The sequence below is a fragment of the Artibeus jamaicensis genome, unplaced genomic scaffold (assembly GCF_021234435.1).
Source record: "Artibeus jamaicensis isolate MK-2021 breed Jamaican fruit bat unplaced genomic scaffold, CSHL_Jam_final contig_354, whole genome shotgun sequence".
NCBI classification, from domain to species: domain Eukaryota; kingdom Metazoa; phylum Chordata; class Mammalia; order Chiroptera; family Phyllostomidae; genus Artibeus; species Artibeus jamaicensis.
The window spans coordinates 38,950,783-38,967,078 of record NW_026521803.1 but is presented as its reverse complement, the minus strand read 5'-3'; the positions used below and the strand labels follow the sequence as shown (position 1 = coordinate 38,967,078).

Sequence of the window (16,296 nt, the reverse complement as noted above, 5' to 3'; positions counted from 1 at the left end):
TCTTTTCCGTCCCCCCTCCCTCCCCTGCAGGACGCCTTCGTGGAACTGTACGGCCCCAACATGCGGCCTCTCTTCGACTTCTCCTGGCTGTCCCTGAAGGCGCTGCTCAGCCTGGCCCTGGTGGGCGCCTGCATCACGCTGGGGGCCTACCTGGGCCACAAGTGAAGCCGACAGGCCCACCCTGAACAGATATGCAACAGGTTCACTAAAGCAGTAGAAATATATGCACCGTTAGTAACGGACCACAAAGCGAAGCTGTGGTCTCTTAAAAACAAGCTAGCAAACAAACAAAAAAACAACAAAAACAGCTTTCAGGCTCAACGTCGAATCAGCTATTTACTGCCAAAGGAAAATACCATTTATTTTTTACATTTTTGAGGGGGAAAAAAGATTTATTTATTTAAGACAGTCCCACGGAGCATTCTATTTCTGGAAACCCTACCTAGTCGCCAAGCCCCTCTGGTGTGGCCCCACCTGGACCTCCGGGACCTAGGAACTGGTTTGCTTTCCCTGCTGTTGGCCGGGCTGACGCACCATCTGAAGCGCAAACGAGCTGACGAAGGACAGGACTGCTCCAGAGGCCGGGCTCTGGCTGCTGGAGGATTGGAAGAAGGTGTTCATTTGCCTTGCATGTATGTGCCCTGGGGGCTGTGGTATTAATAGAGGGAGGTGCTTGGAGGGAAGTGCATTCTTTCCCAGCTGGAAGAACCTGTGCTTTGCATATGGCTCACATGGTACATACTCGGTTGGAAGAAAGGAAAAAAAATCGGGAACTTCAGATGGACCTGGTATCTGCCAGGATACCCACACCGAAGGACAGGGTGATAGGAAAAATGCCCTTAAACCAGAGGAAAGTATTTTTTTAAGCTACCGATTGTGCCGAGAAGCATTTCAGCAATTTATACAATATCATCCAGTACCTTAAGCCCTAATGTGTACATTCATATATTTTGGATACACTCCACCTCCAAAAACTGGCTCTGTGTGAAACAATCCCCTGGAAAGCGAGGAAGCGAACGTTTCGGTGACTTTCTCGGCATCAGCAAGGCTAGAGTTCCCCAGAAGCATCCAGCCGCCACAAGTGCCTGCTTTTCTGCAAGAGGCCATGGTTTGGAGCCCTGCCCTGCAGCCCCGAGGCCTCTTCCTGGGGCTGAGCCTGGGCAGTCGCTGGCCTGCTCCAGGGGTTTTAAACAGAGCAGTGTGGTCTCCCAACGTCTGGAAGCTGACGGAGTCCAGAACCCCTTGGTCAAGAAAGAGCAGGAGGGTGGGGCCTGCTACCCTGGGGCCCTCCAGAAAGGGCCTGTCCACGTGGAACCTGGAAACCGAGCCCGGAAGACGTTCGTCACCGGAGGGAAGAAAACCGGAGCACTGCGCCTTGCCTAGCAGAGGGAGACGGCGAAGGTTGGGAGTGCGGACCACCGAAAGGGAAGGAAGAGCAAGGAGACACAGCGGCCTCCGTGCAGTGTGGCCGCGGCGCATGCGTGCTGGCTGCGCGGCCACCCACCTGTCAGCGTGGTTTCAAGCAAGGCTTTAAATGACTTTGGAGAGGGTCATAAATCCTGAAGGAAGCGTTGAGATGAGGTGTCACGGATTGATTGATCTGTGTCTACGGAATTACGATGTAAAACATTAGCTTGTTATTGCAGTTTGGTTTTATTTGAAAACCTGACAGAAGGGGAAGAAAATGTTCCAGGTGTGGAATGTGAGGATTCTCTGTATATCCTGGGCATTAAAAAAGAAAAGAAAAAAAAAAAAGATAGTTGTGGACAATGCTAGAGCAGTAGCAAAAGAAGTGATCTTCAGCCAACAAACTAGGAAATACTTTTTTGAAGTTTAGAAAATCTTGAGACACATGGCATAACTGTGGCATTACATACCACTCATCTGTATTAACTTTGGAATGTACCAAGTTTGATGTCTAGTGCTATGGTTGATATTTCGAAAGCTGCTTTAAAAAATACATGCATCTCAGAATTTTTTTTTCAATTGTATTTAGTGATGGCCTCTACATCATTTGTTAACAAAACTGATTTTTTTTCCACTTGACATTGTTGCCTCTTCGTCCTGTTGGAGCATTTCTGAGCAGATAAGATGAGCTCTGGGTCTGAGCTGCCTGAGGAACCCGGGAGCCTGCTGACCACAGGGGCTCTTGGCGTCACCCGAGTTCCACGCACGTCCTTGCCACCACCATTGTCCGTCGTGAGGGGCAGACCTGCTTGCCTCCGTGCTCTGGTTCCTGAGGGTGACTCGGTCCCCGGGCAGAATTCAACGCACATTATTCAGGATTGCATTTGTGTTTGGTTAAACCCATGAGGTTCATTCAGTCGGAAATCCAGATGGGAAGTGACCAGAGGATTAAATTCTGGCCGTGAGGGTTTCACCTTTCAGGAGTTGCCGCACACGCCTGTTTCCACCCAGACTCCGACTCCTCCAGAGCCCTCAGGCCCCCCCCGCCCCCCCACAGGGCCCTTGCCCTGGCTGTCTTTCGGGTTTTTCCTGAAATGCAGTGGCATTTACACCCCACACCGAGAAAGCAGGAAACCCCACGGGGTGAAGCCAGACCTCCCTGACCGGCCTCAGGGAACAGGACGATCGAACCTTTGAATGATTCTAGTTTTTAAGAGAAATATTATTTTATGAAAGGTTTACATTGTCAAACATGATGGAAATGGAATATCAACCCCTGTGCTGCTATTCTAGCAAGATCATCCAAGGGAGCCCATATGCGGTGACACTCCAAGTGAGAACAGCCTCCACGCTGCTTTTCAAGTGACAATGAAGAACATGGGTGTTTTTAATATAGAGCTTGTCTGTCTTTTATTGTTGTTACTGTTATTGTTCAAACTGAGATTTTCAGAATATTCGAAAATGTATATATATTAAAAGAAAAACTCGCAGGGGTTGACTTCTGGCTGGTTCTTTTTGCTGTGGGGCTTTCTTACCTGGTTTGGATGGTAAAGGTGCCCCCCGCCTGCCCGCAGGTCTGTACAGTATTGCGGCTGCACTCACTCGGAGAGTAGTTATGTTGCATTTTTCTTCTTGGTAAAAACATGTTAGAAGCAACGAATGTATATAAAAGCCTCAACTAGTCATTTTTTTCTCTCCTCCTTTTTTTAATTGTCTCAATTATTTTGTGACCAGAAAACCAGAGAACCGTTCCTACTTGTGTCTGGTTGAGAAGGGAGTCACACCTGAACGCCTGGTGCACATGTTGGCCAAGGTCAGGGTTAGAGAGAACACATGCACTTTCCAAATGGGGGTCAAGGGCTTTAAAAAGAACCGCAAGGAGGAAATCACCCAGGAGCCTCCTCGTCCTCCCAGACCCTCCCTGCACAAGCACTCTGAAAAGAGATCAAAACAGCCGACAGCCCGCAGCAAGCAGTGAGTCTGTTTTTACAGTGGCTGCAGATTCTTGTACATTTAAGATTTGGATTAGAGCAGCTTTCACTAGTTTCTACAAATGAAAAAACGTACTCTGCCTGAGCCCATTTATTCCTGCTCGTTCAGCTACAGCCCACCACTTGGATGTGACCTCTAGTTTATCAGTAAATATTTATTGCTTATCATATAAAGACCTAGCCCTGGTCCAGTGTGGGAAATTAGGAAGTGAGCATAAATCCAGAGGAGTTAGAATAACGAGGATTAAATGTAAATAAGGCCACCCCCACACATGCCTGCCTTTCTTGTTAAGGATTTACTGATTGAACAGGATTGCAAATAGCCTGTCTTGTCATGAAACTTAGGTTAAAAATGACTAATTTAGAAATGGGAACTTAAATTCGAATTTCAACTGTACTTTTAAGGCAGTGGCTGTTTTTATACTTTCTTATCACTCATGGTTAGTAATGTGCACCTGGTCTATCAGAAAGAAACAGGAAGGGCTGGAAATGTAAGCCACGGCGAGGAAATTGGGGAGTCGGCTGAAATTCTATTCTGGTCTCACTCTGCGGTCCTTTGCTGCCCAGACAGATGGGGCTGCACACTTTTTAAGAAACACAATTCTACATTGTCAGGCTTATGAAGGTTCCAACCGGATCTTTATTATTCTTCCATTTGGATCTTCCAGGGATTTTTGGCTTTCTTATAATGGGACAAAGGACATTTGTTGCAGGGGTGGGAGGGAGGAATTTTCAAATGGGCAGAGCATTCCCGACACTGACCGGATCAGGGCATGGAGGTTTCCCAATAGCCAGGACTGTGGGGCGTAAGATGGAAGTCACTGTGACTTTTCCCCAGAGTCCGTGTCATGCCTCCATGAAGGGCCTTGTGCAACAAGCAAGACACATCTTATTTTTTAATCCTCACCCGAGAATATTGGTGTTAGAGAGAGAGGAAGGGAGAGAGAGAGAGAGAGAGAGACATCGATTAGTTGCCTCCAGTAAGTGCCCCAACTGAGGACTGAACCCCCAACCTAGGTATGTGCCCTGACTGGGAACTTTTCTGTGTGCAGGATGCTGCTCCAGCCACCTGAGCCACCTGGCCAGGGCACAAGCAAGAAACATTTGACAGTTCTGCAGTATGTCTACATTCTAGAGATGTGAAAACAACGGAAAATGCAGCTCCGCAGGGCCGCACCGGTGGGCCAAAACTCTTTGAAACATTTGCCAGCCGTGGTATATTACTTCAAACTTGGCTATGTCTAGTGGCTACTTAAAACGATACATTTGCAGTTTTAACCAACAGGACATTTCCTAAAAGCCTTCTGGCTGGTAGGGACATCTGTTTCTAAATATCATGCACAATGCAGAAAGGAAATAAAACAATGTGCAACTCAATTAGGGAAGCGATCATGCAAGCCCCTGGTCCTTACCCAAAGAATCATTCTGTTCCGTGTCTGTGTCAATAGAACAGACCTTGGACAACTGTGATGTATGCATCCCACTGGTCACGAAGAAAACCAGGTGAAGTGTGAAAGGGATTTCACCAATTGCTCATGACCACGATCCTATTGATGACAAGTCTGTTTGTGTACGAATGTAAGGCCAGCAGACAAAAACACTTTGCAAGACAGAAAAGCTTCCTCGGAAGAGACTGGGACTCTTACTAAATGTGACTGTGATGTAGATACCTAGTAATGCCGTATATCTAAACCTTTTGGGGACTCTGCGGTGGGCCTTGCAAGCTCGCTCATTTTGTTATGGTTTTCCCTCTGGGGTACTATTTGAAGGAGTGATAGCCAATTGAGTTTCTTCCTGGGACGTATTGGGGATTGTGTTTATTATACTGTCTTCTTAAGTTTTCAACCAACTTTTGCTTTTGTTTTGAGTTACTGGGATTATTTTTTGTTTGAAATAAAAATAAGCGTATAAAAAGCGTTTTCGTGTTGAAAGCTTTTGTTGTCAACATTCTGCTTTTACCTTCCATGGCTGTTTTTAGGAAATACTTTTTGGAGGTGGCTGACACCCTCCAACATTTTATGCACACATAAAAATACATGATAAACATTTTATTTTTTATTAATTTTAGAGAAAGAGACATCTACTTGTTGTTCCACTTACACTTTCATTGGTTGATTATTGTATGGGCCCTGACCAAGGATCGAACCTGCAACCTTGGCATTTCAGAGCAATGCACCAACCAGCCGAGTTACCAACCAGGGTCTGCAGTAGGCATATTTTAGATAGTTAAGATAGATTAAGTCTCTAGTTGGCCAGCACTGAATATAAGGGCACTTTTTGTGTGTTATCAGGAAAAAAGCGACATTGTCGTGAAACTTCTCTTGTCCGTGCAGTTAATATTGTGAAGAAAAATACGGTGTGAGATACTGGCTGTGCCCTAGAACTGTTTATAGAGCAGTGACAGGACTTTGCTCTGCCCTTGACCGTCATTAAACTAGACTTTAACAAGCCAGCAGAGCCACCAGAAACCTCATGCTAATGAAGCCCCTGGGGACCAGGCCACGCGATTGCCTCACAGGTGAAACCACCTTAGAAGGAGGCCCTCCTGTTTCTCGGTTACTCAACCTCCCGGTTACTTAGGTCCGAGATGGACCAGCAGTGGGTTCGACTCCCAGAGAGAGCCGTTGTTGCTGTGGGGTGTGCTTGTCCACACCCAGGGCTGATCCCAGCCTGAAGCTGCAGTCCAGAAGATGAAGGATTGTGTAAGAACGACAGAAACAAGCTGCAGGTTCTGTTTTGATGTGAGCATTTTAAGATACCAAAGCAGTCATTTATGTGGGAGAAAAAAATAAAAAGCCCTGTGTAGCCAACCTCCCGTGTTTCCCCCTGGTACCCATACCCCAAACACCAACCCGCCAAGGCTCTTCCCTTCAACCGAATTGAGGGGACTCGGGGAGCGACACCCACCCAGCAGCACCTGCTGCACACCAGCACTGTACCCACGGTACCACCAGCTCTTACTACCTTGGAAGGTAGGCACTGGCTTCTCCTCTTTGTAGGGAAAAAACTGAGACTGACAGAAGGTGAGCAATGTGCCCAAGTCCTCCTCACATAGGACCAGCCACAGGAGGCCGTGGTGCGGCGCATTCCAAGCCCACACACCCTGTCTCCATCAGTGGTCTTCAGATTGGAACGGCTGCCCGTGGGGCCTTGGGGCACAGCCTTTCCAAGGGATAACCGGGTGTTCCAGGGAATCGGAACTCTCAACAAGAGCCTGGTGCGGGAGTGCCAGGGAATCAGGCCTTCTTGTGCTTCGAATGTTTGAGTTTGGGTGGGTAACTGTGCATCCATGGTGGATTCTGACCCCTTGGCGTGGAAAGGTCACTCTGGGGTGAGTGCTTTTTTTAGTGCACATGAGTACTGTCCAACCTCAAGACTTCTGGCCTCATTCTGTTATCTTGGAAATGGGAGGAGGCCGGTTCAGACTGGTTCTGTGGTCATAGAAGGATTTACACCAAGGACATGAGCAAAACCTACAGAGCCGAGCTTGCTTTTTTAAAAAATCCCCCCTCTGCTTCATTTCCCATTGTGCTGACCTACCTCCACATTCTTGGACACTGCCCTTGGGTAAGAAAAACCCTCAGGTTACCAAAAGGTCTGATTCCAGTCTTTAGGAGGAGGAGCTAGTCCCATTTGCAAACTGTTGTGTTTTGTTTTTTTTTTCAATTCTTTGCTTCCAGCAAACTTGGAAGCGTACCTACTCAAGACAGCTGGCGGAGATGGATTTTTTTAAATGTGATTTCGGAATAAAGTTCAGAAGTCCAAAGCACTGAGTAATATTACTATAACGAACTCCTTCCACCCCATGTACTTGTTGTGTGTCCAACACTCCTCAGAGCTTACATCTTTAAAAAAAAACAAGAATAGACTTGGAGCAGGTGATTTATACTTATGGGTACATACCCTCCTTGGGGAGGTAGACGAAACCAGCCCCGTTCATTTTATTAGTAGGTGCATTTCCACTAAAGTTCAAAATTTATATTTAATAATTATTCATCAAAATTTATAACGTATTTGTAGATTTTTATCAATTGTGTCATAATATAAATTTTAATAATGACTCAACCCAGAGACAAAAAAGTAAAGCCGTATGGTCACAAACATTTTTAGACTTACTTTTGTTGTAGAAAATTATGAGATTAACTTTAATCTTTCAGTTGTAAGAAATACCATATTAAGATAGAATGGAGGGTAGACATGTGAATTTGAGGGGAGAAAAATAAAGTGTAAAATTCGTAGGTGTCAAAAATAATTTGTTCTTACATTTTTCACAGAGATGATGCTGAATATCAAAGCATTACGGTATTAGATTCCACTGCCTGTAATGAAGTGATGTAGCACATTCATTTTTGTCCGTTGTTAAAATGCCTTCCCAGACAAAGTTGATATTAGAATGTGAAAAACTCTGTTCAGACTGGCCCCCGTTCAGGGATTCTCTATCGGGGCGGACACCGAGAGAGAGCAAAGACTCAGTCTCCACCAGCGAATGGCCCGGGTCCGACTGACGGGTTTCAAGAAAGCTGAGTGGGGAGCCCTGGCTTCTCAGGATTTCTTAATCCCATTAAAGTCCATCCGGAAATTACCCAAGCATTTTATCAGGAATTATAATTACTTCATGGAAGGGGCTGTAAATTGCATCATTTAAAAAAATCCTACCACTGATGGTTTGGGGACAATTTTTTCTTTCATATGATTAACAATGCATTGGAAATGAAATCCTTCACAACTAATACATTTCAATTTTAAACATGAAGTGCCAACTTAAACTTCCTTTAGTGGCAACTTGTTGGCAGCCCCCTGCCCTGTTTGCCCCTCTCAGAACTCCTCTGACCTGGACTGGACGTTGCAAGGAGGGGGGGGTTGGGGGGGCAGAGGGTACACTCCCCCCCAGGACCCAATAGGGAGCTTTGGTATTGAAGTAAATCTTTCTGTCAGCACCAACGAAGGTAATTGGGTAATAATTGTAATAATTACTCACTCCATGACCCAAAAAAGTAAATAAATAAAGCTTCGGGGCCACAAAAACTTATTTAATGTTTACTTTTGTTATAAAAAGTATGAGGTTAATCCATTTTAAATGTTATTCTTTTTGTTGCAAAATTTATGTTAAAATCTCTTTTTTCCCCTCTTTGGTTTTGCGTTAAAAAAAAAACCCTGCGGCCCATTGCCCCCGCTTATCCCACCTGCCATTTGTCTGTCTGTCTGTGTGTCCTCGGTGGCATATGCCTATGCCCTTTTAATCTGTGATGTCGAAACATCTGAGCCCATGAAATGAAAGGATGCCCCAAAGCAATGAGGCCCCTTCCTCCCTCTTTTTTCACCCCGAGAGAAGGACCCTTGGACTTTAATAATAGATTCCCTCCAGCGTCTCCAACAGCTCCTCCGTGGGTCCAGAATAAGAGTCCCTGAGAGCAACTTTCAGAAACTGCCAGGCCTGAGACAAGCCAGCCCACCACCACTTTGTGGGTGCTGTTTGAAGACATGAGCTTCACAGGTCATGGACAAAGACTCAGGCCAAAGACAGCCAGAGCATCAGCGATTTTGGAGTCAGGTCCCCAAGCCCCAGCTACCACAGGACAAAGCGAAGGGGACCTGCTGGCATTCGCATGCACAATGGGTTGTGACACAGGAGAGGAGCTCTGAGTTCAAGAGTTTAAAAAAACTCGGGTGTTTTATCATGAGCAGGAAGCAAGTCTGCCCTTTGCTGTGGAAGAAGACACCGTGTCTGTCTTCCAAGGCTGTAAGCAAATCTGGGCTTCGCTCTGGAGGAAGACCGTCTCTCCCTCCCAAAGCTGTTGGCTGTGCATCATCCTTGGGACCCAAGAGCAGTCAGTGCCCAGGACCAGGACATAACCGGAACCAGAACCCCTGAACCCCTGCAGAAACCAAGGGTCCTTTGTGCTGGAAGATCCAGTTCTGACACCTGCGACCAGGAATGGCCAAGCTCAAGGCCCTGCAGTAAAAACTCGCCCACCAGCACTTCCAGGCACCTGTTTCCTCAGCCCCTTCAAAGTTCTGGGCCTGGTCCAGTGAGAAGGAGGGTCTGAGGCACCGCTAGGTCTCTCATCTTCTCAGTTGGCACCTTCTCCATCAATGAACCTTCCTCACTCCCAACCCTGGAGTTCTGAGTGTTGGCCTTTCAAAGCACTGGGTACACAGACTTTGGTTGGGAACCGCCATTCCATGAGCTCTTTATTGTCTGTAGTCATCTTCAGCACCAGTTGTGAGTGATCTACCAATTACGTTACTAGAAGTCTTTCAGAATGGACAGGTTCCCACAGGGAAACTTTCCACAAGCCTGGAAACTTTTGTTTGAAACTGGCTCCAAAGCAATGTAGCTACAAATTCTTCTCTGCAATCTTTGTCCATTTTTCCAATGTTTGGAGCCCACTGCTTCTCAGAGCCCTGCAGGCGGTGGAAGCAGACCCTCGGAAGACTGTGAGTAAAACTCAGCAGCGAGCAGGCAGGGGCTTTGATCCTCCCCCCACAACCCAGGGGAACATCATCTCCCATGTCCATGTGGAAATCCTCAGCTGGGGGACAGAAGAAAGGAAAGGAGGAATAAAATATTTATAGCAAAATTATTTCTCACAAGCAAGCATTTGTTCTAAAAGCTTTTAGAAACATAATTATTTTCCTCCTCCTTGGGCTTTTCTGTTTTCAATATGAAACACTTTCAAGTCCCCTGCTTCGATTTCCAGGAAGCAATAATCCATTTTGCCTGGGGGGAGTTTAGGAAAAAAACTAGGTTTCAGAAGTAAAAATGTTTCCATTGAAATTGCCACATGGAACTCGGGCTGCTTCTTTAATGCCTTACGTAATAAGAGCCCCCCCCACACCCCGCCATTCCCAAGGGCAGGGTGGGCCGGCAGCAGGAGTCTCCGCGCTGTCTGAGAAGCTGGTGGACTCACTTCCCCTCACCTCCCCAGGGACCATCTTACCCAAAGGGGAAAAATACAAATAAAGAGTAAATAATAATAAAAAAAAGAAGCCCCAAAGGGGAAACCTCTGGACAAGCGCCGTCCAACAGAAATAAAATGTGAGCCCCAAATGCGAGCTGCATATGTGATTTTTTTTGTTTTCTAGGAGTCGCATTAAAAATGAAAAATAATACATTGGCTTCATCTTAATCATATATATATATTCATTTAATGCAGCATATTATGTCAACATAGAACCAATATGAAAATTATTGCAGCAGCTCCCATTCTCTCTTTTTTAAAATAGGCCACCTATGAAATCTGTGTGGAATCGACAGTCGGAACGCATCTCAGGTCCAAGGAGCCACACTTCAAGGGCCCAGTGGCTACAAGTGCAGGGCAGCCACGAGGCTGGCCTGTGCAGCTCGCAGTGGACAGTGTGGCCTTCCTCTGCCCGCCCTGTCCCCTGCCTCACCCCCACACCCGCTGATTCGGCTGCCAAGGCTAGAAGGCATCTTTCCCTCCAGCTCCCTTAGCTTCCCTTCACCTCCAGAGGTGCCCGACAGAACCCTTACTTTCAACATACTGGCTGTCAGTTGAAAGGGGGAACCAGATCGCGTTGTGTTCAATAAAAGTATCACAAACCTTGTTGCCAGGTGTTGCATGCTTGATATCAAAAGATCTGGACTCGAATTCCAGCTTGCTAAAAGCATGAACTTGGGGAAAGCATTACACGTCTTTTAAATATTTTTATTCATTGATTGATTTTTAGAGAGTGAGAGGAAGGGAGAGAAAGAGAGACATGGATTTGTTTTTCCACTTATCAATGCAGTCATTGGTTGATTTTTATAGGTACCCTGGCCTGGGATTGAACCCACAGCCTTGGCATATCAGGACAACACGCTAACCAACTCAGCTACGCGGCCAGGGCTAGCGTTCTGCCTCTTTGAATCTTGGGTTTCTCACCAGCTCAGTGGGAGCACTGTTGTCCCCCCACCTGCTCCTAGCCTCCTGGGACAGGGGTGCGAGGACACCAGAGGGTGAGTGTGATCACTTCTACTAACGGTGTCATTTAAAGTTGTAAATCCCACTATTGATGATTCCCAACCATCAAATCCGGGCAACTACAGAAAATAACCTACTATCTAAAACACAGAGTAAGGATTTAAATGAAAAACCCGAATTAAAGAAACAAGTTCCTATAATTTCCCACAATGCCAACAACCATTTTAATCATTGACTTTCCAAATATATACATGTGTATGTGTGTGTGTATATACATACAAGCTTGCTTTGTGTGTGTGTGTGTGTGTGTGTGTGTGTGTGTGTATATATATATATATGAGAGAAAAGGACTCCCCAGGATGGTATCAGCTGCGGTCCTTGGAGCCAAGTTCACACCACGAGAATCTGTCCTGATGATACCTGGCAATAAACTTAGTAACAATTCTGCCAACTGCTCTGCAGAGAACGTCACACATGAACCTTATTGTCAAAGACCAACAATTTGAGACGTCCACAGAGAGTTCCTGTGCTATCTCTACCCCATCGCCACCTGGATGTTTCCTTGCTCTGATAGCTTTTCGATTAGTAACGTTAGCTGCCGACGTTCCCGGGACAGCACTTACTGCGTACCTTCTCACTGTTTTCTTTAAAATGAGATCTGTATGCCGACGGCTAGGGAAATATGTTGTCTTCGTTTCTAAATTGCCCTCTCCCAAGTGTTACTTAAAAACAAAATTCCAATTTGGGGCTTTTCCCATTTGCCTTCACTAATTACATCCTGGATGTTCTGCCCAGTGGCGCCAACAGGAATTCAGGTTCGAACAGAGTTTAGTCACTGTTTTGTCACACTCAGTTCCCGCTCTTAGGGAAACCGGGCATGCTTCACGAAGACAGAAACCAAGAGGGGTTTGGGGCTTCAGGAGGCCACAGTTGTCACTCTGATCTGATCATGTGACCAAACTCGTCCATGGCCAGGTGCCTAGAGCATGTTCTCACACTGCAATCAGGTGTGTGGAAATATAACGAAGACCTGCCAAATGGGAACAGGAAAAGTCCAGGGATTCCAAGCTTGCTGGTTGTGTATTTTATTTTTTTTAATCTTTTAACTTTTTATTACTGATTGCCTTAGAGAGAGAGATAAAGGAAGGGAGAGAGAGGGGAGGAGAGAGAGAGAGAGAAACATTGATTGGTTGCCTTCTGGTACACACTCTGACCAGGAACTGAATTCACAACCCTGGCATGTGCCCTGACCAGGAATCAAACCTGCCACCATTTGGTTTATGGGATGATGCTCCAGCCACACCTGCCAGGGAAGAGTTTGCTTTTTTTTTTAAATATATATTTTATTTACCTTTAGAGGGGAAGGGAAGGAGAGAGGGAGAGAAACATCAATGTATGGTTGCCTTTCGTGCGCCCCCTGCTGGGAACTGGCCTGCAGGGAACTGGCCTGCAACCCCGGTATGTACCCTGACTGGGAATCAAACCGCGATTGTCTGGTTCGCAGGCCCGCGCTCAATCCACTGAGCTACACCAGCCAGAAGAGTTTGCTTTTTAGAGCAAGGGAGTCAGCCATCTGCACCTGTGTTTGGCAGAGACTCAATGGCAGGCAGGGGAGACAGGAGGCTTTGTAGAGGAAAGAAGGAAGGCTTCAGTTGTGCCCCGACTGCAGGCTGTTGGGATGGGGAAGCCATTGGAACACCAAGTGGAAGCGAAGCATCCCACGTGCTTGGTGGGGGAACATGTTTGGCTTTCTCTGGTTGGTCTTAAGTTGGAAGTGGGGACAAAAATGAGGGAAGCTGTCAGGTATCAATCAAGTCTTGGCCCTCTGGGACTGATGGTCTCAGAGCTTATTCTTTGGCTTCCCAGATTGTTGCTAGAGATAGAGGTCTCATTTCGTACAGTCTGAGTTGTGGAGAGCAGGCTGATTTCCTGGGCCGGTTACTATAGGTAAGGAGCTGGCTGCTGTGGACTGCAGTTCAGAGTTCAGTTTCTACACTTGGTCTGGCCCTTGTCCCATTGCACATTCAGCCCCTCCAGTGCTAAACAAAGCCAACAAGGGGGCGGGACCCCAGATGGGAGCAACAGGAGCGATTGGGAAATTATCAGCCGAAGTCATCAGGGTTACGAGACTCCCGGGCAGCTGCCCTGCCGTTTGTTGTCCACTCCCCCTGAGTCCTTCTCACACCTTCACAGCCATGGAGCTTGCTGACATTTGTCAGTCGTCACTGCCACATTATCTGAGAGACTGCTTCCAGCGCACCGGCAACCCCGTGGGCACCGCCAAGGACGTGGCTGTTAGGAGCTGGAATGAGAACTTCTGGGGTCCCCAATGCTCTCTGACATCAAGGACTAGGAAGCATCTTCTTGGGGTCCAGTAATTCTAAAACACTTTGCCATTGTTTCTTTGGAAGAGCTGCATCCGCTTCCAAACAGCCCAAGTCAGCTTCCGTGCAGCGGAGTGGGTGGGCTTTAAGTCAGACTTGGGGTCCAACCCTGCTGGATTGAATAATATAATTTTTAAAAACACATGATAACCCCATCTGCCAACTACGTGGCTGACACTGTGTTACGTGCCTTAAATGACTTGTCCTATTTAATCTCCCCCAGAGGCCCTATAAGGCGGCACCATTACTGTGGGCCATTTCAGAGGCCCCACTGGGCTAAAATCAAGGTGTCAGCTCCTAGAGGCCTTGGTCCATGTCCCCTTCCTATTGTCGCTCCAGCGTTTGCTTCCGTCACCACGTCCCCTGTCTCATTCCCACTGTGCCCCCCTCATAAGAACCTTGCAATGACATGGCAACCCCACAGACAACCCAGGGCAGTCCCCGCATCTCAACAGCCTTAACTTAATCCATCTGTGAAGCCCATCTCTCCCTGGAGCGGACGCAGTCTTTAACTTGCGGCCTTCACTTCCACGGCCAAGGGCGGCAGTTTCCCTCGGCTTCATCTCCCCTTGCTTCCTGTCTCTCTCCCAGGGACCCCCTCTCTGGACCCCTTCAAATTCTTTCCCAGCCCCATCCTCAAAGCCTGCAGCGATAACGCCTTCCCTGCAGCTCTTCCTTTCTCCATTTCCTCCTTAAAATAAGTCAAGGGCCAGGGAAAAATCTGGTTTGACCAATAATTATTTCCAAGAAATGCAAGTACAGCAGCACCTGGGTGGTGCAGGTGCCGAGGACCAGAGGACCCATCCTGGGCACCTGCACACTTCCAGGCTGAGTCCAGGTGGGCGACGGCTCCCCCGGAGAGGAGGAAGGTGGGTGCTCTGCGCACCGCCACCAAGGCCTCACCATCTGTCCCACCTCTACCCTCCCTCTGGACTGCAGGAAAACTCAGTGAGCCCTTGCTCAGCTCTACGGGGCGAGTTACCAAAGAGCAGAGAATCCTACTGTTGGGCTTGCTACCCCTCCAACCTTCCGGGCCCCGGCCCCTCCTTGCCCCGACCTCCAGTATCCGATGTCTGCTCCATGCCTCCTCAGCTTGGTCCTCCTCGACTTGGCCTCTTGTCTTCTGGGTCCTTACAAGTCAGTTTGTTATTCTGCAACGCACCTGTTTTTTTTTTTAACCATGCAATTCACTGGAAACGCTGCCAGAACTTTTCCACTGCCCCAGTTCTCAGTGTCTGTTGACAATGAAATCGCATCCACGGGGACACTGGCCTTTCAGAGTGTCTTCTTCAACGAGTCAAATCCCCAGAGCCAGAAAGACACAGCCCACGGGCCCAAGAGGAGATGCTCCATTGGTTTCTTTTGTGTTTCCTTGTTGCGTGCAGTGGGCAAGCCCTTGGGAGAACATGAGGAGAGGTATTCATCATAACGAGGAAATTAATGAAGACCACAGTGAGCCCGGATTCTTTCTTTTATCTTCTCTGTGTATCATGGTTCACTTCACTGTTGGAATAATTGCAGATCAATTTCATTTAATTAATAACTTAAAACAATTGCCCGGGATCAGGGACAAATTGTATACAAGGAAGCAGGGCAGGTTAGGCAGCTCTCGGAGGACGTTTCCGGGCCTTCTCTCTGTGAGGAGTCTTTCTCTTTTTAATTTGTTTTAATTGGGTAAGTGACTGAGCAGTATACATATTTTAAATTTTATTTTTCAATTCAGTGTCACACTTAATATTATTTTGTGTTAGTTTCGGTGTACAGTGTAGCGGTTAGACAACTACGTGCTTTAGGAAGTGATCCCCTGGTACTTTAAGGACCCGCCTGGCCCCACACACCGGGGACCTTTTTCAACAGTCCCGAGTCCCAAATCCCGAATTATTAGCAGCTCTCTGAGCAAGGCTTCTGCCTCCAGGCCACCATGAATTCTGGCACCGGGAATTCTGGCCCCGGTGAGATCTCACCTGAAGCTCTGGTGGAGGGAGAGAGACAGGTATTGTCCGCCTCAGCTCTAAGTGAGGATAAGTGTCTATGAAGAATGTTTGGGACACACTTGTCCTCATGGGCCTGTACCTCTCCCCCGGGGTCTCCCAGGGACGCTGCCTGACTGTGGACGCTGCAGTGGCGGGTCCTGGGCCTCCAGGGCCCAGCCGACCTGCTGGCCTTCTCCCAGGATTGATTTGTGTGCCCAGGCCATTAGGAGCATCCCAGCAAGGCTGGTGCAGCACAGGACAGGGAACAGATTCAGCCATGTTTCTCGGCCTCCAAAAATTCACCCAGACTTCCTCTTCCTTGTGACATTCGCAGGCCACTAAAAATAGGAAAATATTTAGACATAGTTGATTACACAGCATTGAACATCTCCCAAAAGGATCAGTGCTTTTATATTATAAGACCATCATGACATTAGATTATTTTACTCGCAAAAATCAAATAGATATTTGGTATAGGAAATTTCTTTCAAAACTCAAGATTCAAATAAAGGACGTCCTCCAGGGACCAAGAAATGGCCAAGAAATACATCCTCGTAAATCCCTGGATATCCTTGGAATAGTCCTTTAACCTTTCAGGGTGTCCGTTTCTTAAAGT

At 47.2% G+C, this 16,296-nt stretch overlaps 1 protein-coding gene across 1 annotated transcript in view; it reads left to right on the top strand.

The window, feature by feature from the left end:
- BCL2 (BCL2 apoptosis regulator) overlaps positions 1-4,656 on the top strand; it is a 165,113-nt gene extending 160,457 nt beyond the window's left edge. Inside the window, exon 3 of the mRNA XM_037156418.2 lies at positions 31-4,656. Coding sequence (XP_037012313.1) covers positions 31-165 — 135 coding nt within the window. The 3' untranslated portion in view covers positions 166-4,656. The remainder of the gene's footprint in view (positions 1-30) is intronic.
- The last annotated feature ends 11,640 nt before the right edge of the window (positions 4,657-16,296 follow it).